The sequence below is a fragment of the Pezoporus occidentalis genome, unplaced genomic scaffold, assembly GCF_034315485.1.
Source record: "Pezoporus occidentalis ecotype Australia unplaced genomic scaffold, CSIRO_AGI_Poc_V1 ctg324, whole genome shotgun sequence".
In the NCBI taxonomy this organism is placed as follows: Eukaryota; Metazoa; Chordata; class Aves; order Psittaciformes; family Psittacidae; genus Pezoporus; species Pezoporus occidentalis.
In genome coordinates this window covers 104,764-129,000 of record NW_026915202.1, presented here as the reverse complement: position 1 = coordinate 129,000, position 24,237 = coordinate 104,764, and the positions used below count along the sequence as shown (strand labels likewise).

Sequence of the window (24,237 nt, the reverse complement as noted above, 5' to 3'; positions counted from 1 at the left end):
TTATTCAGTTTGTGGTGTAAATGAGGTGAATACAAAACGTATCTGGAGTCAGCCTCCTGCAAGTGGGGATTGACTGGAGGAGGCCAGAAATGTAAATTACAATTTGGGGGCTGGAATCAGAGCCGTATTTTCCATTGACCTGAGAAGCCAATGTGTTATCAAGTGTCCTGCAGTTGCCAAGTGGAAGCAAATGCTCTCTTAATGAGGCATTGCTCCTGGTAGTGTAAGTGCTGGAAGCATTTGTTCAGTTGCCATACCTCACTGTTTGCTTCTGTGTGACAATATTTCTTAACTATTGAGGCTGTTGTACCAGCTTCCCCTTCAGAGTGATGCTTCTCTTATCTCTAGAGCCCACATTGCTTGAGGGGTTGTTATGTTGTTGCTGGAATGATGCCTGGGACATTGCCCTTCCTCCTTGGAGGTGACTGGATCTGTGGAAACCCTGTTTCTGATAAAGCAGCTATCTGTGAATTCCTGGAGTAATCTGTGTCTCATAAAGATGTGAATGAAGGGGAAGGGTTTGAGGGCCATGTTTCCAGAGAAGTAGGTGGTTTAGTGGGAGCTGATGTGGCCCTGATCAAATCCATATTGACTTCTCTAATCTGCCTTTCAGCTTCAGTAAGAAAGCCCAGCACTTGGAGCTTCACAGCCACTCTGTGGATTGGAAATGCCATTTTATACATGAGGGTCAAGCTGCAGTTCCTCCCTGTTTGCTCATGTGCAGCTTCATGGCACCTCACCTCAGAGGCTTCCGACCCTGGGAATGCAGTTCTGAGACGTGCCTAGGCCATGCTGTGCCTTTTACAGTAGTTACCTCAGGGTAACAAGTAGCAGAATCAATCGCCATGAAAGGACTAGGCAGGTAGTTAAAGCAGCTGCATACAGCTATCCTAGTCAGCAGCATGTGCCTTTTATACTATTCCCTAAAGTGAGGGAAGAAAAGAAGTATAGGCTGGTGGTGGTTGGAGGTTTGCCTGAGGCGCTGCCAGCAGGCAAGTGCTGTATTTGTAATTAGAACTGCTCTGCTTTTGTAAATTAACAGGAGCTTTTCTGGAGCAGGGTCAGCTTCCGAGGAACCTGAGCTCTGTTGCTGCTCAGTGTGCATACCCCTCTGCTGCTGGAGGCATCCCAGCCCTAGCAGTGTCTGTTTGCCAGACCAACTGCTGCTGCCCTGCAAAAGGAGACTGGCAAGAGCTTGCCTGTGGCTTGGGATGGTAGGGATTTGCTCAGCAAGGGTATCTTGCAACAACTTCATTCTGTGGCTTCTCTGTGGGTGCCTTAACATTGAAATAGTGCTCCTTTGAATTCTGTAAGGTTGGGCATGTTTTGGTACCTGGCCTACCACTGGTGAGTGACTACTGCATAGCTTTTTGCTGAAGTAGTTTACTCTTTAAAATCCTCCCTCTACATTTGGATCCATACACAGAGAGTTATTTCCTTGCAGATCTGAAGCCATTTATAAGGAAGCAGCTTATTCAGGGATGCAATTAGAGCACTTGTCTGACTCATTACTAGAGCTAATGGTAAATCAAAGAAATATTCAGTCTGTACCTATAATTATTCTGGGGGATCTGCTGGAATGTCTCATCTTGGGTCCGGTTTTATGTTGCTGATATTGTGAATAAAAACCTTGTGCACAATCTGTAGTGAGCCATCATGGTAGAAAATGCCCACGAGCTCACCTGCTTCACAGACCAGATGATGCGAGCTGGGGCTAAGCACTGAAGGGCTTCATCCTCTCCCTATGTTGTCCTGGGTATTTGCTGTCTCTCCTTTAGAATCTCAGCTGTGATCCCAACACTGCAGAAGCACTGTTCAGACCCTGCAGGGTTTGTGCAGGGATGCTTTAGTGCAAGTTGCACTATGTGCCTTTCTTTGCTGTGTATTAAATGTATTACCAGGAGGTTACAGAACTAGAGGAGGCTGGTCCAGTTGCTCTCAAGTCAAACACACATTAGACTCATTCTTCTCTATGCAGGTTCACCTCTATTTGAAAGGATGTGCTATTTGTTATGTGCCTACCACCAACTTAGGCTTGAAAAGCATCAGTTCTTGAGAGCTGCTGAGCACAGGGTTATTCATCTTTTAATTCCTAATCTTATTTTTGCTAGGGTCACTGAATTGGTGGCAGTTTTGTGTGGTGTGTCCTGCAGATAATACCCCCCTTGAGAGCTGCAGGGGAGGCGAGAGAAGGCTGAGCTGATTCTACCCTCGCCAAGCAACCAGACATGCATCTGTGCAAGTGTGTGCTGGCAATGCTAATGCAGCTGCTCCGCTGTACAGCACCAGCTCCTTGTTTTGCTGCTCACCAGCAGCAGCTCTCTAGAAACCACTGACCCTTTCTTGATCTTCAGCTCGCTCTGGCAACCAGGCTCCGGGGTTGCTGTTTCCCTGCACGGTACCAGAGCAAGTACAAGGTTTCCTGCTGCTGTACATGAAAAGCAGGAGCTGGGAATGGGGCTGGGTGTGGGGAAAGCCCTCCACAGGTGAACAGGTAAAGATGTGGGCTTACACCTGAGCTGCAGAGCGGTTCTTCAGATCCCCACAATTACAGAGGATTGTAACAAAAACAGCTGTAAAAGGCAAGGCAGAGCCGCAGTGCTGGGGGGCACCGTGCAGGGAGGCACAGTTCACTTTCTCATGCTTCCAGCTGGTAAAATCTGGAAACCAACATCTTTACATGAGATGCCTCTAACTGATCCTGAAAATGGAGGCAGAAGGCTGGGAAAGGACAGCCACTGACTGGAATTATGTCAGCTCTATGCGATACAGGTGAGCTTTTTCTTGCAACAACATGTCCTGGACATACTTCTTGGTCTTGAACTTAAGTAGAAAACTCTTCAGTTCTTGTGATGGGACGGAAATGTGCTCCTGCGAGATGGTTTTCCTAAGGCAAAGAGGTTGCCAACTGTTTAAAAGGGTTTTCCTTTCTCTGAAGTACCCAGAACTTACCATGAAGCTGATAACTCCAAATGAACTGTGTGCAGAGCAGCCGCACCTAGAGCTAACCGCTGGGAGCACCGGGGGCAAAGGAGACAGAGACAGAAGTGCCTGATGAGGTGCTGGAGCCATCTCTGCTGCAGACCACAGCATGGTGTAGAGGTGCCTACGTGGGCCTGAAGGAAAAGGCAACTGCAGCGCCACAGCCTGGTTCAACAGCCTGCAGCATAGACAGAGCCCATGTACCACAAAGAGGGCTACTAGCAGTCAGTCATGAAGTACCCATGCAGGAGCCACGCTTCAATCTCAGTTCCAATGTGAAAGCAACAGGCCAGGCTTGTTCCACTACCTGGATGTCAACAAGCTGACTCAAAGAGGAGGAGGAAACTTCAGCTGTGTCTTGCGCATCCTTATCTTTCCTATCTGCCTTTGTGCCTCCCCTTCCGCCTTTCTATGGCGATAAAGCAAGAGCCAAGAATACATTTGTGCAGCACAGGCCATAGCAAGAGGCTCAGGGAGGAGGTTCTGTTTATGAGCCTCCCCAGCCGAGGCCTGGCCCGCTGGTACCTGCAGAAAAAGTCTGTTTCATCACCTGTGTTAATATTCAGGCCATGAAGTCATCAGCATTTGTCTTTATTCCTTTATAGAAATGGAACAAGCTTCCCAGAGCACTGCTGCTGCTGACAGCACATTCCCTCGAGGCCCTTCCTGGGAGAAGCATTTGCCAGTTTGCATGCATACATTTCAATGAATTACAATGGGCTGATTGATGAAATGCAATCAGATGATTAATTGACAGTTGTAGAAATCAGCCGGGGTCAGAGGAAACACATGGCAAAGGCACGTGGTTCACTTACAATTCCAGTTTCACCTTGGATCAGGGGTTCTCGGTCACTTCTTAGATACAGAGGGGTTTAGCACTGAAAACCAAAGCAGAGCCAGGAACCCCAGTGTCTCCTCTGTGCTTCTCCTGGCCTCTGATCCATGCTCTGAGCCTGGCATCTCTTTTCCACATTATCCGTTTGCCATGACTGTGAGGGGTTAATGGTGCTGCTTAGGGCTGAGCACAGTTCCTGTGTTCATCTCTTCCCATCCGTGCACAGGCACAAACCGCAGCACTGACACTGCTCCGGTGTTCTGATGGCTCTGCTGCAGTGTCACACCAGGCTGTGTCCTCATGCATCTGCCTTCCTCCCTGTGGCACCTCCTGGTGCTCTTTCTAATCCTCTGGGCACAAAATAGCTGAAACCAGTCCCAGGCTTAGTATCCACTTCAGTGGTAGCTGGAGAATGTTGCCGAGGTAGGGATAGGCTCATCTAAAGGGCATGAGCAGCCTGGTAGGGTTGTCTGAGGGTCTAACCTTTCAGTAATGCGTGTCTGTGTCCTCACCAACACAGCTTGGACTCGTGTCCAGATTCCCCCTGGAAATCTGTGCTCCGGTGTGCTGAGAGGTGGGGACTGCTCCAGGCTGCTTTTGGCCAGAGCAGCGAGATTGCTGCAAAGAGCTGGCAAATGCCAAGTGATGCTGGGGCCACAGGAGACGTGAGTGAGGTGGGTAAACCCCACTCAGGGAGGGCACAAAACCACACAGGACCTGGGAGGCCCAGTTCTTGCACCTTTGTTTTGCTTCTGTTGCTTGAGTGACCCCTCATGAGTCCAGCCCTGGTGTCAGACCTCACCCTCCCCAAACCCCTCCTCCTGCAGCAGAGCATCGCAACCGGTCCTGCTGCTTGCATCCTTCCTCAGAAGCTGAGGGCTTCAGGGCATGCTGATGGGGCACCATCCCTGCAGGAGCAGCTGGTGCAGAGCTCTCCTGGGGGAGATGTGGCCTTTAAGAGGGTTACCAGGGTACCACACTCAGGAGCAGACTGTTTCCTGCCATGATGCAGACTGAAGGGGCTCTGTCCCACCCAGCTAGCTGCTCACCCGGCCCCATGGAGACAGAATGTTTTCCGAGGCAGGACACCTGCACTGGCAAGTGTTGCTCATAGATTTTTCTGTAGGCAGTAATTAGAGGCCTCGAGCCCTCCCCACTTGTCTTTTATGTGTCAGTTCCACCTCTTCCATCTGCACGGTTTTGTTCCTCTCCTCTCTGCGCTGACTCATCTGCCACAGGCAGCCCATGTGTGTGGAGCCTCCTCGTGTCCCATGCCTGTGAGCTGGAGATGGGCACTGCACCAGGACGGGCACCGTGTTGAGCTGCCATTCAGCAGCACAGAGAGAGCTGAGAGTTCCCACCATGTAAGCCAGATCTAGCACTCAGTTGAGCAAGAGCTCTTGAGGCTGTGATTTAGACCAGAAGCTACTGGTAGTGATTGGAGTCATTCACTCAGGGGGACCTGATTCCCTCCATTGGCGATGCAGGAGTCGAGGGTACCCCTTCCCCTAAGCTAACACCCAGCCCCACCAGCCCACTGTAATGAACGGTGCTCATGCAGCCCACTGCCTCTGAGCTGTGGGGCTTGATCCACACACACTGTGTGTTTCCTCTGGCCTCGACAGCACAGTGTGCCAGTGTGCTGTGTGTGCCCGCACCAGCGCAGCATCCAGCACGGCACAAACAGCTCCCTGAACTGAAGATGGGGATGCTTGAGGCCCTCCTGCACAGCTCCACGTTCCTCCTGCCTGATACCTCCAACCTAGAGGCATATTAGGCACCAGGTGCACCATAGATGGAAGCAGCAGAGAACTGAGTGCTTGCTGCTAGGTTTGAAGGAGCACCAGCATCCTTCGTTCTCTGCATTTCTCGGTGGCTGTGAAAAGACAAGCTGCAGTGTGAAAGCTGCAATCATCCCCCTAAGGCAGGCACAGACAACCTGCAAAGGCTCCACAGCATCTGAGGATTCAGGATGGAGGAAGGTTATTCAAGGCAGGTGCTTCAGCCTCCAAATGAATATATACAGCAAGTCCTCTGCTCTTCTTTCAGGTGTGTGAGTGTATTTCAAGAGCTAGAGAGATGCATTAGGCCACAAGTAGCAGTTGGGCAGCAAGACATCGTGAGAGGATGCCTGATCATGAGAGGATGCCTGGTTCTGGCTATGACAAATGAACAGAGTCAAGAGCTGTGCATTTTCCAACCAGGTTTATTTGCTTTCTGAACCCACTGACACAGCTGGACCTGGCAATGGAGCAGATTCTTTATTCCTTAAAGTGTCTACGTGACGTGAAGTCAAGGCGAACACTGTAGTCAAAGGCATTTAGAGAGGACAGCAGCAGAAGCGATGGGAGCTGTGGGAGGAGGCTTCCAGCAGGCAGGAGGGGAACGAGCACCTTCCCTCCCACAGCCACAGTGGGGACAGGGTGCAGATAGGCGTGTAATCCTTTCGGTTACCTGGACCAGACAAACACAGCACCATGCAACACAAGCTGCAGCTGGGAATGGGTGGAGAGCAGGATATGGATGGTTACTGCAGTCTGCTGCCTCAGAAGCGGGGCAGGAGCAGGCTGATGAGTGAGCAGGCTGTCAGCAGCAGGGACACCAGCTCCCGAGCGGCATTTGCTTGCTGAAAGGGAACCACAGTTCACGGGATGCAGCTACTGGGAGAGACCTCTCCCCTGGAGCCAGATCCACTCTGCTGCATTTCAGATGGAGCTCAAGTACCTAAAATAGCATGAAAAGAGCCACCTACCTACAGCAGGAGGTGGGCTACTGCGGTCTCTTGTTGGGTTAAGGTTCCTTCCCAGGACATCCCATCCCTCCCAGCTCCGGCCCAGACCTGCACCTTCCATGGGGATTTGCTGTCCAGCCTAGCTCAAGGCAGCACCACCTCAAACATCATTTCTCTTCTGAAGGAAGGTTGGAAGAACACCTTCTGATTGCACGCTGCTGCTGGCACCACCACCCATCTCCCACCCTCCAGCCCAGGTCCCGCACAGCCCCACGCTGCACACAGGCACAGAGGCTGGGCCATGGGAACAGGAGGGGTGGCACACACACACACACACACAGGATCACTCCCTTTCACCCAGCACCTGAATACTCCTCTGCCAAGTGGCTCCTTCACCCCAAGCAATCCACGCAACAGCAGCCAACCCACAAGTCTCCATGGTGAGGGGCAACTTGTGTCCCCCCCCTGTTTGCAGCTGGGACCTTTGCTCAGCCCTAGGGACTTGAGAGAAAGGCTTTGGAAAGGCAGGCTGGCCACGCAGCCTCGCCTCCGGCAGTCCCTGTACAAAACGGACAGCACACAGACGCTATTTACAGCCGGGGTTCACATGATGGAGCAGCTCTTGGCGCGCTCTTTCCTCATCTCCGTGTCGCTCAGTAAGTCCGTCCTGCCGGGCATCTGTGACGCCCGCTTCAGTCCCCGCTTCGAGTTGCTGCGCTTCAAGTTCTTGTGCACCCTGTTGACGGAGGCCAGCGTGGTCACGTGGAACACATCCCGCACGCTGTTCTCGGACACCTTGGAGGAGCACTCCGCATAAGCCACGGCCCCGATCTGCCGCGCCAGCGCGCTGCCCTGCGCTCCGGAGGGAAGAGGGAACGGGTTAGGACGGCGGCGCTCCGCAAGAGCATCCTTTCACGGCAGGGGCAGCCCCGTCAGAGCGCCCTCATCGCCTCGCTAAAGGGCTGTGAGAGCACCAGATGTGAGGGTGGGCTCCCCAGCAGTGTCCCCAAGCGCCTGTCACCAAGGCAGGGCCAGCCCTGCAGCAGGGTCCTGGAGAACCCTGCTTACTGGGGCAGGTACCTGGGAGCTGCTGTGCTCAGTGTGGAGCCAGGCACAGAGCAACCCAAGGCGCACCCAGTACTGGGGCTGCAGCCAGCCCCTAGACACTGCTGGGTCCACTGAGAGCCACAGCACATCCCAGCCCGCCCGGTTCTGGTTTCCCCATCCCCAGCAGGGCTCCCCAGCAGCAGTCACTCGGAGCTGAAGGAGCTGCAGGAGCACAACGCTCCCCTTTAGCCAGTCCAACTTGTCGAATCAGGCATCTCCACCGCATCCAAGGGATGCAGCTCCTAACAAGGAGGCTGTTGTGCAGAGCACCAGGAATAGGTCAACAGCTGCCAGAGCTGGGGACAAGTGCTGTAAGCATGAGCAGCTCAGCGCCCACGAGCCAGTGTAAACCAGCTTCAGACCAAGACCCGGGCACGGGGGTCATCTGCTGCTGAGCTTCCCTATCCAGTAGGTCCTGCAGCCCAGTGCGAGCGGGGCGGGCGCTGAACGTACCTGCTCGTGTGTGACAGGGATGAGGCGCTGCTTGGAGAGCTCCCGCAGCGTGTTCAGGTCCGTCCGCATGTCCAGCTTGCAGCCCACCAGCACGATCTTTGCATTGGGGCAGAACTCCTGAGTCTCCCCTTGCCACTGCAGGGGGGGACAAGGGGGAGAAGGCGCTCAGGGGTGAGATGCTTGAAGAGCACACGGTCACGGGGAGCTCTTTGCTCAGCACACCCACCATCTGCTTGTTATGTGGAGCCACGTGTTAAAGACATTACAATATTCGGGGCATAACCACAGCCAGGGAGATGGAGAATTGAAGCAATGGCAGGAGAAGGCCACATCAAACGTTCACTTCCTTCGCACCAATGGCTCCTTTCAGAGCTCCAAAACTTAATGCCCAATTTGCAGCTAAGTGGCCGCAGCAGTAAATCAAGCCATCACCTATGACCTCCCCCAGGGCAGACCCCATGAGCCTGTCAACACCCTGCTTCCTTATGTAGTGTTTCTAAAGGAGGAGGCAGATGATAAATGGAGGTTAGCCCTGGCTAAAGATGTCACTTGGAAACAGCAGTTCCCTGCTGCACTGACTGATGGTTAAGCACATGCCCTAGGCAATTAGAAGGGGAAAGAAAACCAAGCCCACAGCCCAGCGTCCCTGAGCTGGTGGGGAGAGGCAGTGCCAAGAAGGACCCAAGTTTCATCCAACCAATATCAGACCAAAGCAACTGCAAAACACCAGGAGATGGGCTCAAGTGTCTTCACCATGAACCCAAATCCCCCGCTCCATCCACCGGGACTCACACACCCCCCCAGCACATGGGCAGCACAGCTTCGGGCGTCAAGAGCCAAGACGGCCGCAAGAAGAGGAGGATGCGGTTCTTTCGGAGCAGGAACTCAAGCACCCTCATGTCCCTGAAGGATGGAAACTCCCAAAGGGACTGAGCTACGGGGTCTGTTCTCAGCAGGCAGAGGTCAGGGCTCTCTGTGATGATCCAGGCTCCCTGTCTATGGGGAGAGATGCCACCCTCCGCTCGCATGATTGACTCTTGAGGGAGCCAAAGATTTGCTGCGCTATGGAGCCCTGTGAGGAGGGCACCACCCCACAGAAACCTGCTTTGTGTGCAGAGAAGAGCTGCTTGTTTGCCTTCTCCTTCCCTCCAAGTGTGCACGCTGCACAGGCAGCCCGGGCATCACAAGGGCAGCAAGAAGAATAAAGATTTCCTCCGCTGAATTAGTGTTTCTGCCTAAGGCTTGCATAGGGAGCGTTATTTTCCTTCTTCGCCTGATACCAAAAGCTAAAACCCATTCCAACTTCATGGTGTCTTAGGAATTCTCCTCGCCTTCATAGGCTGCACCAAAGGAAACAACTCAGAGGCACTGAAGAAATCCCCTGTCAATTAGGTTTTACTTTAAGTCACCGTATCAAAAAGACATTGCCTAACAGCACCCAAAGCATCCGCACGGGGAAGACCACGCACTGAGCAACGCGGACTCCAATGAAGAGCGTGAAGAAAGACCTAAATAAACCCCAACCCCGGCTAATTCTTGATGGGTTCGCATCTCATTAAGGTACAAGGGATTTGCTTGCATTATTATTCTGCTGACTGCCAAGCTGAGCTGTGAATTCTTTCAGTCCACACGAAACGCCTCCTTCCACCCAGCACGCTCAGCACCCCAGCTCAGGAACGAACACTGAGCCATTGACAGAGTTATCTGAGGGGTCTTTGTCCCCTCCCCAGGACACTTGGGAGACACAGACCCACTTCCCAGTGACTGAATAAGAGGCACTTGCTCCAGCACAACGTCTGGCAAGCCGTGGAGAGGCCGAAGGGGGCAGTGGGCACAATGGGACTGGTTCGGACAGCGGCCGCCCAGCCCAGCAGCCCGAACAGCCTCAGCATCCCTGCTCTGTGGTGCTTGTCACGCCTCGGTGTCTCAGAGAGCCTCACAAACGAGATGCCAGACAAAACTCCCCCCTGGCAAAGGAGACAGCGCCAGCGAGCGCTCTGCAGCTCTGCCGGGAGCTCACCGAAACCACGGCTCCCTGCGTTCCATGGGAGGAAGCAGGGTACAGACAGACCAAGGGATGCGAGCGGCCGGGGGGCAGTGGGGCTCTCTGGGACCCGCTGCCTGGAGGTATCTGCTGCCCTGGAAGGGGCTAACCTTCATGCCACCGCAGAGCATGGCCACTGAGCTCTGCGAGGGCAGACGATGCTCAGGGCCCCATGGGCCAGCCAGCCCAGTGGCACTGTGCCACCTCGTTTTATTCATTCACAGCTGAGATTCAGTGCCACAGCTCTGAACCCTTCCTGTTGTCAAGCTATAGGGAAGTGACTGATGCCTTCCTTACTGCGCAGACGCTGAGCTGAGGGGACAGCCGAAAAGCTGAGCTCTCTGCTTGCATGGAAATGGCACCAGAGGCCACTTCTCAACTGCTGCAAGCGACCCAGAGCATACCCATTGGTGGTTACGCTAAAAAGGGATGCACAACAGCTTCCAAGGTCTTCATGAAAAGCAGAACAAATGCCCTACACTTCTCTGTCCACACATTTGTAGGTATGCGTACACACGGATCTCCCCCTCTCCATGCTGCAAGCTCCCATTCACTGGGCTCCTTTCATATGGAAATATCGGCTTCCTGCACAGACCATGGAGGGATCAGCAGCAGCATCCTCATCCGAGCACAACCATCCTCACCTGAGCACAACCACCCTCATCTGAGCACAGTCATCCTCATCCGAGCACAACCACCCTCACCCCAGCACAACCACCCTCACCCGAGCACAACCACCCTCACCCCAGCACAACCACCCTCACCCCAGCACAACCATCTTCATCTGAGCACAACCACCCTCACCCCAGGACCTTAACCCCAGCCAAGGCTTTTAGCCCTGGTGGCGGTCCCAGGAAGCAGGACTGGTGCTGCTGCAGAGGACCCATCTCAGCAGGCAGAAGCACGCCGGGCACTCACCTTCTTGAGCACGCTGTCGAGGGTCTCCGGGCGGCTGATGTCAAAGCAGATGAGCACAGCATCCGAGTCTGGGTAGGCCAAGGGACGGACGTTATCGTAGTATGCTGAGCCTGAGGAGAGGAGCAGCCGGTGAGCAGAACATCCCCCCCCACTGATGCTGCTGCCTGAAGGGGCAGGCTGGGACCCTCAGCCCCCTGCCAGGCACTGCAGACACTGCCATAGGGTGCAAACTGCTCTGCCAAGAGCCAGAGGATGTTGAGCCTTCGTTAGGCGCTGTTTGGTTCTGCAGAGGACGTGGTCCCTTCGTTTAGGTGTGGAAGTCAGAGGGTTTGGGCTCTCGCATTTATCCCTTTGCAGAGTGGAAATAAAGGCAAGGTTTGCATCTCTCTCCCACCCTAACAAACATCTGGCAAGGAAGAAGCGATGGAGTTGTGATGCCAGAGCATGCTGAGATGCCAGAGCTTGGAAGGGCTGCAAGGCTGGAGAGCAGCACGCGCCTCTCCACCACTGCTATTGTACATAAAGATCCTATTGTCATGCAGTTACTGCACTACTGATGGTGGAAAAGTGCAGCTGAGAGAAGACAGGGAACGCTGTGCTATTTTTTATCCTCTCTAGCTATCTTTATACACGAGAGCTTGCTCACACGGATGGTGAGAATTGAAGGCAAGTATAAAAAGAACTGCCTTGTACTCTGGATTTGTGCTGGTAACAGATTCTTTCTGGTCCATAAAAGATGTGCCAGGTTTGGGTGAGCAAGCTGTAAATGGGAGGGGATGACTCTGTATTCTGCAGGATTTCTCCGTGAGCAGGCAGAAAGCCCAGCCTGAATCCTGCCCAGCTTCTGCCCCACGCACACCTTCAAGGACCATTCCAGGCATTCAGGTCATTGCCCCACCGTGATGCTGTTTGAAGTGTGCAACTGCAGATGCCTCCGTCGACAGCAACGGAGCAATCGGCTCATTGCTTTGGGTTTGTATTGGGCTTTACAATGGGCTTCAGCTTCCTGGAGGGATGAGAAGCAGATGTTTGTTTCTGCCGAGGGGAAGCAGAGACACCAGAGTCCTTGTTGGCTCTGCTCCTCCCAAAGGATCGCCCACCCCAAGGCCAAGGAAACCGGACGCACTTCCTGCCACGGCCCCTTGGGATGCCCTTTCCCACCCTGGGAAGAGGTGGAGCACCCAGGCGAGGTGTCAGGGGGCTCCTTGAGGAAATACGGATGATGGTGGCTGATGTACCCCAGGAATCTGCCTGGGATAAGCATGGGAGCGCTGGTCCTCCGTGGGAGCTCCCACCCTGGCTCTTGTCTGCACAGGGGCTCACAACTGCATCCAGCACAGCAAAGCATGCCACGTGCCCTGCAAACACCCCAGATACCTCTGCAGAGGGGAGCAGAGCCGCACAGGGCAGGCTGAGGGCTGCTTTGTGTCTCCCCAAGCCCTGCCCAGCTCCAGAGCGTTTGGATCCACAGCAAAACCAGCTACCGGTATCTCCAGACACCACACTGCCGCCAGCGCCCAGGAGCAAAGGCACCCGGCACATCCCTGCTCCCATATGAGAAGCCACAGCGTGGGTCTCTGCCCCTGCAAAGTCACCGGGAAGAGCAGCAGCTGGGATGCAGCACAGAAGGAGCAGACCCTGACCTCTGCAGCTCGCAGCCGTCTTCCTAGAGGGAAAGTCACGTTCCCTGCATGGAAAGCAGCCAGGCCCTGCGGCGCCCTGCCTGGCTCCGAGGACAGGGGATGCGGGCTGGTACCCAGCGAGGTGACCCCCGCATCCCCAGGCCCAGCGATCTCTGACCCCGCTTCAGGCTCAAGCTGCTCCCGAGCGTGACGAGCAGAGCTGGCACCGGGGAGCTGCTGCCTCGCACCCTGCTGCAGCAGAGCAAGGTGACCCAGCTGCCCTGCAGGCAGCACCCAGCTTGGCAGGGCTCTGAACCGAGCTCTCAGCCTCCTGCCTGGGGCGCCTTTACCGGACGGGATGCGAGATCCAGCGCTGATCTGATGCGCTTGGATTTGCCGAGCCCTTTATCTCTCCCCAGCGCACATAAGGGGATCTGCCGGCAGACAGGGGCCCCAGCGCACGCTGCAGGAAAGCATTCCCACACACATCCTCTCCCTGCAGCTCCTCGGCTTTACATAAACACTGCAGATAAATCTGCCCCCTCCCAGCCCAGGAATGCTCCTTTTGTAGAGGTGGTGCTGGCTCCATTGAGCGCAGACATTGCCACAGCAAACTGTATCATAGCAACCTGCTGCTCCCTCAGCAGCCAGCCAGCTCCTCGGCACAGAGCCCTCTGCCGCCCTGCAGAGCCACCCTGCCATCCCCACCCCGGTGCCAGCAATGGTGCCAGCATCCGACCTGGGATTTGATGCTTCTGGGTCTTTACTGAATCGGGAAATTCCTTTGGGGAGATTATTCCTGCAGGTTTTGCATCTGTTACTTTTCCATTGAGAACAACAGCTAAAAACAGAGCCACCCCAAAACACAGAAGCCTCCAAAGGCCCCAGTGCCCTCAGCTCCAGGTCTGCAGTTCTGTTGCTTCTGAGCACTTGACACCTCTCAGATCCTCCAAGCAAGACCCCGCAGAGGCACTTCCGAATACACAGGAAGCCGAGAGCCAACCTTCCTCCCCTGCATGAGTCACCCTCCCACTTGGCACCCGGGTTTGCGAGAAGCAGACCCTAGGAGCATCTGTTTGTGATCAGATTGGAGCAACCAAACCCCAGCTTAAACACAAACCCACGCAGTTGTAGTCTGAAAGCCAGGGCGGGTGCAGCAGGAGCAGCTCCTCTTTCCCGTCAGCTGGCAGCTCCTCAATGCCTGGCACTGCCACTCAGAGATGCCACTCACGGGCAGGGGACTGAAAGGAGCTGTTTCATCTCTACCAGCACAGCGTTAATCTGCATTTGTTCCCTATTAGCTGTCCTCAGAGATAATGAGCCTCCTCCCATGGGCACCCTCCTTCCAACAATAGCATATTGCAAACCAGGAAAGCGAATACGCATGCAGAGCCATGCTCTGCTCCGTGAGGGGCTCCTGCAGCCCCAGCCAGCTCTGGCTTGGAACAGAGACGAGCACTGCCAAGCCCTACGTTTTTCAGCATTGCACTTGCCTTGCAGGGCTCGCTGTGAACGCTCCCCATAGAGCCAGCGATGCTGGGGCACATGCTGCTTTCTGCGGGGACAGCCAAGAGCATCCTTCACAGAGCGAAGCAGAAATACATCCCAGCTTTATGGGGTGCTGCATCAACAAGCCCAGATTGCTCCAGGTTACCCCCCTGTGCAGCAATGCCGGGAGCAGTGGCTTCAGAGGCTACATGGGATGTCTTCTTTGCTAGGCAAATCCCATTGCCAGCTCAGCCAGGTCTTTGTCCTCTGCCAAGGTGCAGCTCCCTTGGTATCCTCTCCCCGTGCATGGCAAGAAGCCTGCACAACCTCTCAGCCAGCATCAGACACAAGACTACCTCCTCCACTTCCATGGGGCCAAATCACCCTTCACTGAGCTTCACCAGCCATATGGCCCTCCAGTGCTTCCCAGGCAGGGCTCAGGTCCTTGGGAGCTGCTCAGCACCAGCACACATGCTCAGGGTCTCCTGAGGTGACGCAGGGCTTTCTGGAGCTCAATTCACAGCTTTTCAGTCGTAAGAGAAATTCATCTGAGCAACTGCTTACTAGCAGCAAAGGCCCTGCATGCAGAGGCACAGCTCGGAGCCCCCTTCCCACCTCCCCACGCTGGGCAGCTGCAGCAGAGCTCTGATGTGTGAGGAGGATGCTCACATTCAATCACTGCACTCTTTCCACACCTGAGTGCTCCAGACCCGGGTAATATTACATGAGGTGGCAATGAACACCGTTACTCGTTCCTCTGCCACGGCAGATGATGATGAAGGTGTTAATAACATATTTCATTTATATCACACCATTAAGATGGAAAAGGAGACCTCTGCGCAATTCCCAGGGCAGGAACAGCCCACGCGGCTGCTCCGGGATGGGGCTGCAGCTTCTGGTGGGTGCCCCCATCCTTCACCCGGCCCCAGTGAGGAGCTGAGCTCCAGGGCTCCCCAGTGCAGGCAGTGCAGCACAGTGGGGCCGGTCCCCATGGAGAGCCCGCAGGAATCTCAGCTGCCATCCGGGCCATCCAGGATGCTCCAGAGCTCCCGCTTCCTCTGCGGCTGCAACCAGAGGGCACAGAGTCATCCGAAAACACTTCCCACTGCTAGAACAGGGGAAATGGGTGCAGGGAAACAATGGCAGAGTCTACAGCAGAGGGAGAGGAGGAATTCAGCCCCAGGGAACACTGGAGATCAGAGTTAAACAGCCCCAAAGGTCATGCCCGGTCCCTTTATCTTCCTGGGACAGACTATGAAAGGCATTTCCCTTCACCCAAGTGGACAAGCAGCTCCCCACGGCACACAGGCACGGGCAGCGCTGCGGATACAGGGCCCTGCCTGAATGCTTTAGTTGCCTTTAGAAAGGCAGAAGGCAAGGCTTGAAAGAGAATGGCTCTGCATGCCTGGCACATGGCAGAGCAGGGTATGCAAATGCCCTCCTCATTCCCTGCGTCATCAGTGCTGATGGGCCCTACAAACAGGAGGCCAAGCCACAAGCCACTGCAGCCTTCCACACTGCAATAGATGCACATCAGGGAGACAAAGATCTGAAGCACCCCGTGTCCAGAGCCCGGCTTTACCCTCGGTGTGAAACCAGACCCTCTCTTGGGAAAGCAAACCAGAAGGTTTCTTTGTCTAAAGATTGATGATCTGCTGCAATACTGCTGAGCACCCTGCAGGTCCCAGCTCAGCCGGGGCTCAGAGGCAGATTAAAGATCCCCAATACCCCCGCTGATTATTGGCCAGAAGGGGAGGAAAAAGCAGATCCCACTGGTATAAAACACATTTGTGACACGGATAGTGCTCATTAGAGGCCAGCTTGGAAGAGGGACAAGTGGCAGAGACAGGAATTAAAACACCAAAGCACCGGTGACAGAGACACTGGCAGTGACAGGCTCTGGTTGTACCGAGTCCAAAACCAAGGCATCCAGCAAAGCTGGAGGGAGGGAGGGAGCAGCAGAGGGAACTGCAGCTACCCCTGGTGCAGGCACAGCCATTGGCCCTGGGATGTGTAGAAGCGTCTCTCACGGCTGGACCATGGCATTTCTCTTGCCCAGCATCCCTGCAAACCCCTCAAGTGTAGGGAAGGAGGACGTTGCTCCATGCCATGGAGCAGGCAATTGCCTAGGAAATGCATGAGTGAAACAACTGCTCCTCACCTTGGACAAGCAACCTCTGCTCCCAGTTCCTACAGTGCGTATATGAAAATGAGTACGCTCCCAAACAGCCCAGCTGGCACGGATGCAGGATGGACATGACCAGGATGAAGGGAACGGTATTAGCACGGCATTCCCAGGCCCCTCTCCAGAGCTTATTACTGGAAACCTGTCACTCAGGAGGAGGCTGTTCTGCTGGATTCACTGGCAGAGGAATCCCCAGCCCAGGCAGGCACAGGGTCCTTCTGCCTCATCCGGATCCTGTGCCCTATCTCACACAGGTTCATAGAATCCCAGACCGGTTTGGGCTGGAAGGGAGCTTAAAGCTCCTCCAGCTCCAACCGCTGCCACGGGCAGGGACCCCTTCCACTGGAGCAGCTTGCTCCAAGCCCCTGTGCCCAACCTGGCCTTGAGCACTGCCAGGGATGGGGCAGCCACAGCTTCTCTGGGCACCCTGTGCCAGCGCCTCAGCACCCTCCCAGGGAAGAGCTTCTGCCTAAGAGCTCAGCTCAGTCTCCCCTCTTCTACCTTCAGGTTCAGAGGAGCTTGCTCAGATGCAAACCTCGCTCTGGCAACGGGAGGAAGCTCTGGAAGCTCCTTGAGGAAGTCCCCGCTGCCATCTCTGGGGCTGCACAGGCAGCCTGAGCAGCTCACCCAGGCTTCACACACGCATGCTGGAAGCCATGCCTGCGACAGCGGGCAAGGGAGACTAACGGGAGCCAGAAGCCCCTTCCTGGCCCTCTTATCATTGCCACAACCTGCCTGTCACCCTTTCTCTGGGTACAGCCAGCCCGAGGAGTGGCAGCCGATTCCCAGAGCACAGCTTTGGCTCTGGGGAACGCATCCGAGGGCTGCACAAACACAATTATCTTTATGCAAGGTTGCATGTTCCAGGTCTGCTGTGCGTAAGCAGCAGACCCCTCCCTGCCTGCTCAGCTACCAGATAAGGCTTCTCCCCGCAGCAAAGGCTGGGCCTGTGCGCTCCTGAAGTTTAATCCGGAGGAGATGCAATCTGCAGGATGTGGGGCAAGATGAAAGCTGTGCCCCTGTCCTCAGCGCCCATGGCACCGGGGGGATGCTGCCCGGTCCTTCACAGCTCTCCCGTCCAGTGCATCCCAAAGCACACTGGCACAGCTTGGTGGGGCAGGAGCAGCATCCCTGGCACAACACGGGGTGAAGGCGATTGGAAAGGCAAGTCAGCACAAGCAGAGGCCAGGGTGTGACTGCGCTGCTCCAGGGAGTTTCTGCAGGTCTCTGTGTGCGCGACCGCCTCGATAAGAAGCTTCCACTTACCCTAAACATGCAGTAAATCAGCGTTAAAGCAGCCCCAGGAGCCACAGGGCAGCCAGGCTGACAGAAGGAATAGGGAGAGCACAGCAGTGCTGCCCTTGCGCATGGGAGAACACGGATCAGCTCTGTGCTGCGGGAAAGGGGCTGCATCAGAGCCGGGGGCCAACCCCAACCCAAGTCAGCCCATTCCTGCCTCCAAGTTGGCACTATGGCCCCGCTCCTCAGCCTCTCCCACGACACCCCACGGAGGCTGAGCCTCCCGCATCCGTAAGGGAGAAAGGAGGATGCAGCAGCCTCCGCCTGAGCCCCACTCCCTGCCCAGGGACTGTCCCGTCCTGGATTCTCAGGCACATCCTCCACCCACTCCAGCACGAGCATTGCCTCTGCTGCAGCTCTTTGAGCCTGGTTACTGACCCGCCTGAGAACGTGACCCGGCTGCACGTATTTTTAGGTTTAACTACGTACTTGTGCTGAGGCAGAACACAACGCCGCCGGTTTCGGGCTCCCAGCCTCAACCCGGAGCATGGGAGGAGCTATTTTGGTATGGAAAGGGCAGCTCCGCATGTTTTCTCTGCCTCAGAGTGCAAGTGCCATTGAACTCTTCCCCAAGAGAGAACTCGCTCTTGCACACTGGAAGAGGCAGCCATGGCAATCCCCCAGCCCCGCGCTGGGAATCCAGGCACAGCCCCAGCATCCATGGAGATGCCGTTGCTAAACTCAGCCCCTTTCAGCTCTAATCTAATCAACATTCCTGGGTAGTTCCCCTAAAGAAGGATCTGTTATCACAGTCTGGAGGTTCCCACACGGGCCCTACGAAGGCAGATTGTTTGCTGAGTACAGGCAAAGAGGGAGGTGGAGGGGGATTTGCGACTCGCTGTGTTATTCTTGACTTGAAAGCACATCTGCTCGAGAGACAGAAGCTCTGGCAAAGGCCTGGCAGCCGTGCAAGTCCCCTGTTGTGAGCTGCAGCACGGGGGGGAGCAAGGCAGCGCTGCTGAACCCATGGGCACTGCTGTCTGCAGCGGCACAGGCTGGGGTAGACGCTGTGGCTCTTGGCAGCAGTGCATCCTGCTGGTCCACAAAAGGACAGGAACGGCCCCTCCAGCAGCTTTCCAAGGCAACGGTGATAGTGTGCAAGGCACAACGGCCAGGCCTGGTGTCCGTTTCCCCCTGAGCCACTGGCACAGATGCCCCTACCAGAACCGGGCAGCTCTACCCTGCATCAGGATCTGCATCAGCGAAGCAGCTACATGGCCTCAGGTCCCATCACTGCCCTGCCTGCCTGCACTTTGAGGACACAGGAGGTGGACAAGAGCCTCTGGGCACATAGGGCCATGAACCAAAAGCACAGAACTGAGCCCAGGCTGCCATGCAGAGAGCAGCTTCGTCCCCATCATTACTGGAAACAAACCAAACCCCCACCCAGGTAGAGGGCAAAGCCCCAGACCTGCCAGCTCTGGTGCTGGAGCACCCTGGCCGTGCCCATCGCTCCCCAGCAAGGCCTGGAGCTGTGGCAGCGCATCCATGGGCAATGCCTGAGTCCCCCTGGGAAGAGCTGGTCCCTGGGAAGGAGAGAGCTCAGGAGCACTGGATGCTGGCTGAGCACCGCAGCAGCTCTGCTCCGACCACAGCAGGACAGACCCGCAGGCACCCCCCGATCCCACAGGGAACGCAGGCACTGCATGGTGAAAACCTACCCGCCCAGGGCACACCTGCTGGTAACTGCTCTCCCTTTTACACCTCTGAAGCAGAGAAATGAAACTCGCCTACTCCTTGTAAAGCATCGCTGGTGATCAAACCCATCCATCCTCCCTCCACCTGGCCGCCAGGATGAAAGCCCTTCCTGACAGGGCTGGGACCAGCACTGCGGGTCTGGGAGGCACCCAGCCCTTTGGGAGCAGCACTCCCAAGCCACCAGGCATGCTGTCAAACAGGAGTTTCACCCTGCCACAAGATCCCGGCACCGTGCGGCTTCTGCACTGAGCGCATTTGGCCAACAGGCAACAAAGAAAGAATTTACCAGAGCAGGAGGAGCAGCAAAGCACCGCGTCCCCTGTAAGGCTTGGAGCAAAAACCCTATCCATCCTGTATGGCTTTTCAAGGAAAACAGAGCCATTTGGGAGCCTTTCAGTTCTCCATCGCTTCTGTCCACCCTATGGCAGCATTTCTCTAACCAGATTTACTGCTGCTAATGTCAGAGCCTGCATTTGCCACTTAGGAGGGGCACATTCAGCCTGAAAGGTGCATTTTCCAACGCACCTCTATCAGCCCCAGGGAGCAGACAGCATTCCTGTTTGTACAGGGATCAGCAGCAGGACTCCAGGCAGGCCACGGCCACGCTTGGTCCCAAGGAAGGGAGTTTTCCAGGCAGCCTGTCCTTGCCCCAGCACTGCTGCTGGACGATGCTCAGCTCACCCTGCACAGCTTCCAGAGCCTCCAACCGCCTCCACAACCATGGGGCAGGAGGAACTGAAATGAATTAACTCATAGCCAGCTCCTCTGCCCTGGCCTGGTTGCTGGAGGAGCCCCTCAGCTCCAGTCACCCAGCTAAGAGGTGGCAAGTGTTTAAACAGTGAAACCAGGGTGATCTTGACAAGAGGGGGGAGCAGTTTCCCAGCACCTCCCTTCCTGCTCTTGCTGGGATGGAATTTATCGTGAACAAGAAGCCCCTGGGTGCAAAGCTGCTTAAAACAGACAGGAGGTAGCACAGGGACAAGGGAAAGCTCACCCCAGCGCCTGCCATCCTGCGTGAGGAGGGCAACGAGCTCCTCAGCTCAGCTGGTTCGCTGTTGTGCCAAAGTTCTTTTACCAAAGCTCCTGTTCACAAGTGTCTCCAAAGGGTATCAAGGGCAGCTTGCCAGACTACAGCTGAAAACCCCAGGTTGATTATGAGGGTGCATTGCTTTGCGTGACCATCAAGTGAAGAACTGGCCCCTACGTACTTCAAATCAAAACTACAACAGAAGGGAACTTATCTGGAAAACTACATCAAAGCTGTTAAAAAGGTCTTACACTTTTCCATGAGGAGAAGGGAGAAAATCAAAGTCCATTTTATATTGGCTGTAGGGACAAATATTAGACAAACTTACGTCTTCTGTTGACTTTCGTGAGAGCATCGGATGCAGGTATCAGATACTCCTACACAGCTTTCAAGACTTTCTATCATAGCCTTTTCTTTGACATTTGTAAGATCAAAGCCAAGCATTCTGGAGAATTCCTGAAAAGCAGACAAGTCATCACACGCGCTTCGGCACGCTCACTCGGGGAAGTTTATCATGCCAAGTAGACACCTGGAGCAAAGCCACCCTAACAAAGATGCCCCTCGCAGCCCCTTTGGCAGGCTGCAGAAGCCCCCACAGCCATGGGGCATGGCCCCAATGGGGTCACCCTCAATCCCATGCACCCCGATAGCACTCACCCCACTGGGGCAGCTCCAGCTTCTGCGGGCAGGCCCTGGGGGACCAGGGTGGCTTCGCTGTTCCCGTGGGACTTCACACAGACACCAGCCCAGCACCATAACGACTCCCAAGTCGCAGCCAGCGCTCTGCACTTCAGGCACAGCTCCCAGTCAAATGCTGGGAGCCAACGCTTCATCCACAGCCCCAGCACCCAAAGCTGCCCTAAGAGCCAGCATCTTTGTGGCTCGCATCCCAGCACACATCGTGTGGGCAAAGCAAAAGACCTCTTTTCGTTTCAGGGAATAAAAAGCAGCAAAAAGCAAGATCTCATGGGTCAGGAAGGCCCAGAGCAGACTCAAACACATTTTAGATGTTAGAGCTGGTCCAAGCCTCAGTAAAGCCGCTACTCCAGGTAAAGCTGTGTGCATACTACAGCTGTAATTTGATGGATGTAAGATCACAGCAAGGAATTTGAGTACAAGAGCCAAGAAAGTCCTAGGTCACGTTTTAATTTGCTATTGCTGTTGGACATTGAGAGGACATAAGGACTCCAGAAATTACAGGGAAAGATCATCAGCAAGTCTCTGATGCACATACATTCAGCTGCACCATGTGTATAGGACAGCCTAAAAAGCTTGTCAGGGGCAAATCAAAAAGCGCACGTGAACTTTGCTGGATGCCAGCATCTTTATTAGCTTTGCATCAAGCACTTTGTTTGCAACTCCCTTGCCCCATCCCTGGACGGGGTTTGGAGCAAGCTGGTCCAGTGGAAGGGGTCCCTGCCTGTGTCACGGGGTTGGAACTCGATGAGCTTTAAGGTCCCTTCCAAACCAAACCGTTGTGCGATTCGATTAAATTTGCCCCTCCATACAAAGCAGCACGAAGTTTTTGGGAAGGGTCCCGATGGGCTGAGGCTGCTGCGACGAAGGCTTCATGCAGAATCACAACAGGACGCGAAGAGGCAAAACCAAACCGGACCAAAACCCGGCGAGGAACCACAGGCGCTCCGCGGCAGAGGGCAGTGAAGGGCAGCGCATTCCTCCCCACGGCGAGGGCTCTCCTCGGGCTGCGCCTCGCCCCCCACCCGGTGCATCCTTGCGCGGACACGGATGGAGCCGCTCCGCCGCGGATGCGGCACCGGAGCCTCCCCAGCGCTGCGGCGGGGGCTACCCGGGCCCCAGGCGGGGGCTCGCAGGCTCAAGAAGGGGGAAGACCCCGTCCCGGTCCCACCGCATCACCACCACCACCACCAACCACCCCGCGCATCCCCCGGCCCACCTGAGGTGTCCCACATGTTGAGCTCGGTGCGCTGCTTGTCGATCTCGAAGCTGGCCGTGTAGTTCTCGAAGACGGTGGGCACGTAGCTCTGGGGGGGGGGACGGAGGGAGAGCAGAGGTGAGCAGAGGTGAGCCCAGCCGAGCCAAACCGAGCCCGAGCCCGGCCCCGCCGCGCCCGCCCGGCCGCGCACACCTCGGGGTAGCAGTCCTTGGCGAAGACGTGCAGCAGCGCGGTCTTGCCGCACTGCGTGTCCCCCACCACCACGATCTTGCAGCGCGCCAGGTGCCCCTCCATGGTGCGGGACCGCGCCGCCCGCGCCGCCGCTTTACCGGGACGGCCCCGGCCTGGCCGCGCCCCCGGACCCAGCAGCACCAACCAGGCGCGGAGCGGAGCCGGCGCTGGGCAGGGATGCGCCGCCTCCCCCCCCCCTCCCCGCTCTCCACCCTCCAAGCCCCCCCCCCCCAGGCTCGGAGCAGGGGCCAGAGCCGGGGGTCGGGCACTGCCCCGAGGGGGCTCCCCGCGTCCGGCACCTCCCGCAGCACCGCGGAGGCCCCGAGCTGCGCGCACCGGCCCCGCGCTGCCGACGGCTGCGGGAGGGTCCGGCGCGGGCACAGCGGACACCGAGGGGCCGCGATCGCTCCGGTTCCTGCGCGGGAGCTGCCCCGTCCCCCCGTGGCACTGCGCAAGGAAGGGGGCTCGGCGGAACGGGACCTGCCGGCATTTTGTCCCGCTCTCCCCTGATGCTGGCAGGGTCCGTGTGGAGGCTGCACCAGCCGGGGCCCCCCTCACGGCTCTGTGCACGGGGAGCAGCACCTTGTGCCTTCCATCCCCCCAGGTCCCGGCAGTGCGGCTGGAAATCAGAGCCAGCCATTGGAAGTCGAAGCATTGAGAAAGCAAAGGCTCCTGTAGTTACTGCTGCTGCTTTGCTGGCCACGCTGCAGGGAGATTTACCATAATAGCAAACTTTCATTTGCCAGAAACAAGCTGTCACAAAATGCAGTGAAAACAAAGAAAACCAAGCAAGTCTTACGGAACGGAAACTGAAATGTTTTGGCAGTGAAAACTGGGTTTATTAATGGACTGAGGGGGCAGTTTGTTTCTGTGGAAATCACAGTCTCTTTTCATGTATAAATACTGGTGCTGCGCCTGGAGCCGGGATGAGGAACGCCCGCGGACACGGGGCAGGGCACTGGGCCATGGAGGCACCCTGTGTCTTCCAGCACTGCTTTGTTTTCTGCTGGGACACATCAACCAGGGCCAGTGTGCACTTCGTGGAACTGCCCCGTGTCTTGGGGCCAAGTGCAGGCGGGGCTGGAGGTGTGTCCTGAGCACATCCAGCTGGTCAAACGAGAACTCAGGCCCCCCACATCCATCCTATCATCACATACCAGACAAGAGCTAAGACAAGACCAGACATGACAGAGGGCTAAGGCTGCCCTGGGATCATGGTAGTGTAGCTCACCCAGTCTGACTCCTGCATTATATGGGCCAGGAAACTATTGTCAGTCGATTCCGACTTCCGTGCGTGTTGCTGCCGCATCTCTGTGCCTCCCAGCCTTGCCTTAAGCAATGCGATGAGTAACTGTCACATGCTTGTTTCCTTCCACCCTCCCCAGGGAAAGAAGCTTGTGCTGCACTGTGTCATGTTTTGTAAAGCCCTGTAGGGTTTTTCGCCTTCTTGTCTGTGTGTGTGTGTGTCACCCAGCTCTTCTGTGGAGAAACAAGAAAAGTTCATTGTGCTTGAGACTGTGGGTAAAGGAGTGCCTGGTGGCCATCACTGTCACCTGGAACAAGCTGCTCCCCTGGACAACACCCTTTCTTGGGAAAGCTTTTCACTGTGCTTCTCAAAAGGAATTGGTGTTTCGCTTCCAACCAACAGATTATTGTGACCCTGCTTCAGAGGAAGCAGGAAACTCTCTGTAGTGAATCATAG

General features: G+C 55.8%; 1 protein-coding gene and 1 long non-coding RNA gene across 3 annotated transcripts; one reads left to right on the top strand and one right to left on the bottom strand.

The window, feature by feature from the left end:
* The first annotated feature begins 24 nt into the window (after nucleotides 1–24).
* On the top strand, nucleotides 25–1,640 carry LOC134168804 (uncharacterized). The gene is made up of 2 exons (XR_009966673.1): nucleotides 25–466; nucleotides 1,057–1,640. It is a non-coding gene; the product is annotated as an uncharacterized LOC134168804 (long non-coding RNA).
* Nucleotides 1,641–7,150: 5,510 nt separating this feature from the next.
* On the bottom strand, nucleotides 7,151–23,869 carry RND2 (Rho family GTPase 2). Of its 2 annotated transcripts, none has more exons than XM_062628842.1 (5): nucleotides 23,767–23,869; nucleotides 22,305–22,392; nucleotides 11,071–11,180; nucleotides 8,109–8,243; nucleotides 7,151–7,400 (listed from the first exon to the last, which is right to left on the bottom strand). In XM_062628842.1, exons 1-5 carry the CDS (start codon nucleotides 23,842–23,844, stop codon nucleotides 7,152–7,154), a joined length of 660 nt encoding a protein of 219 aa, XP_062484826.1. In that variant the 5' UTR covers nucleotides 23,845–23,869; the 3' UTR covers nucleotide 7,151. The 2 variants fall into 2 exon arrangements, with proteins under 2 accessions (XP_062484826.1, XP_062484825.1); XM_062628841.1 differs by lacking the exon at nucleotides 23,767–23,869 and adding an exon at nucleotides 22,497–22,690.
* Nucleotides 23,870–24,237: the final 368 nt, after the last annotated feature.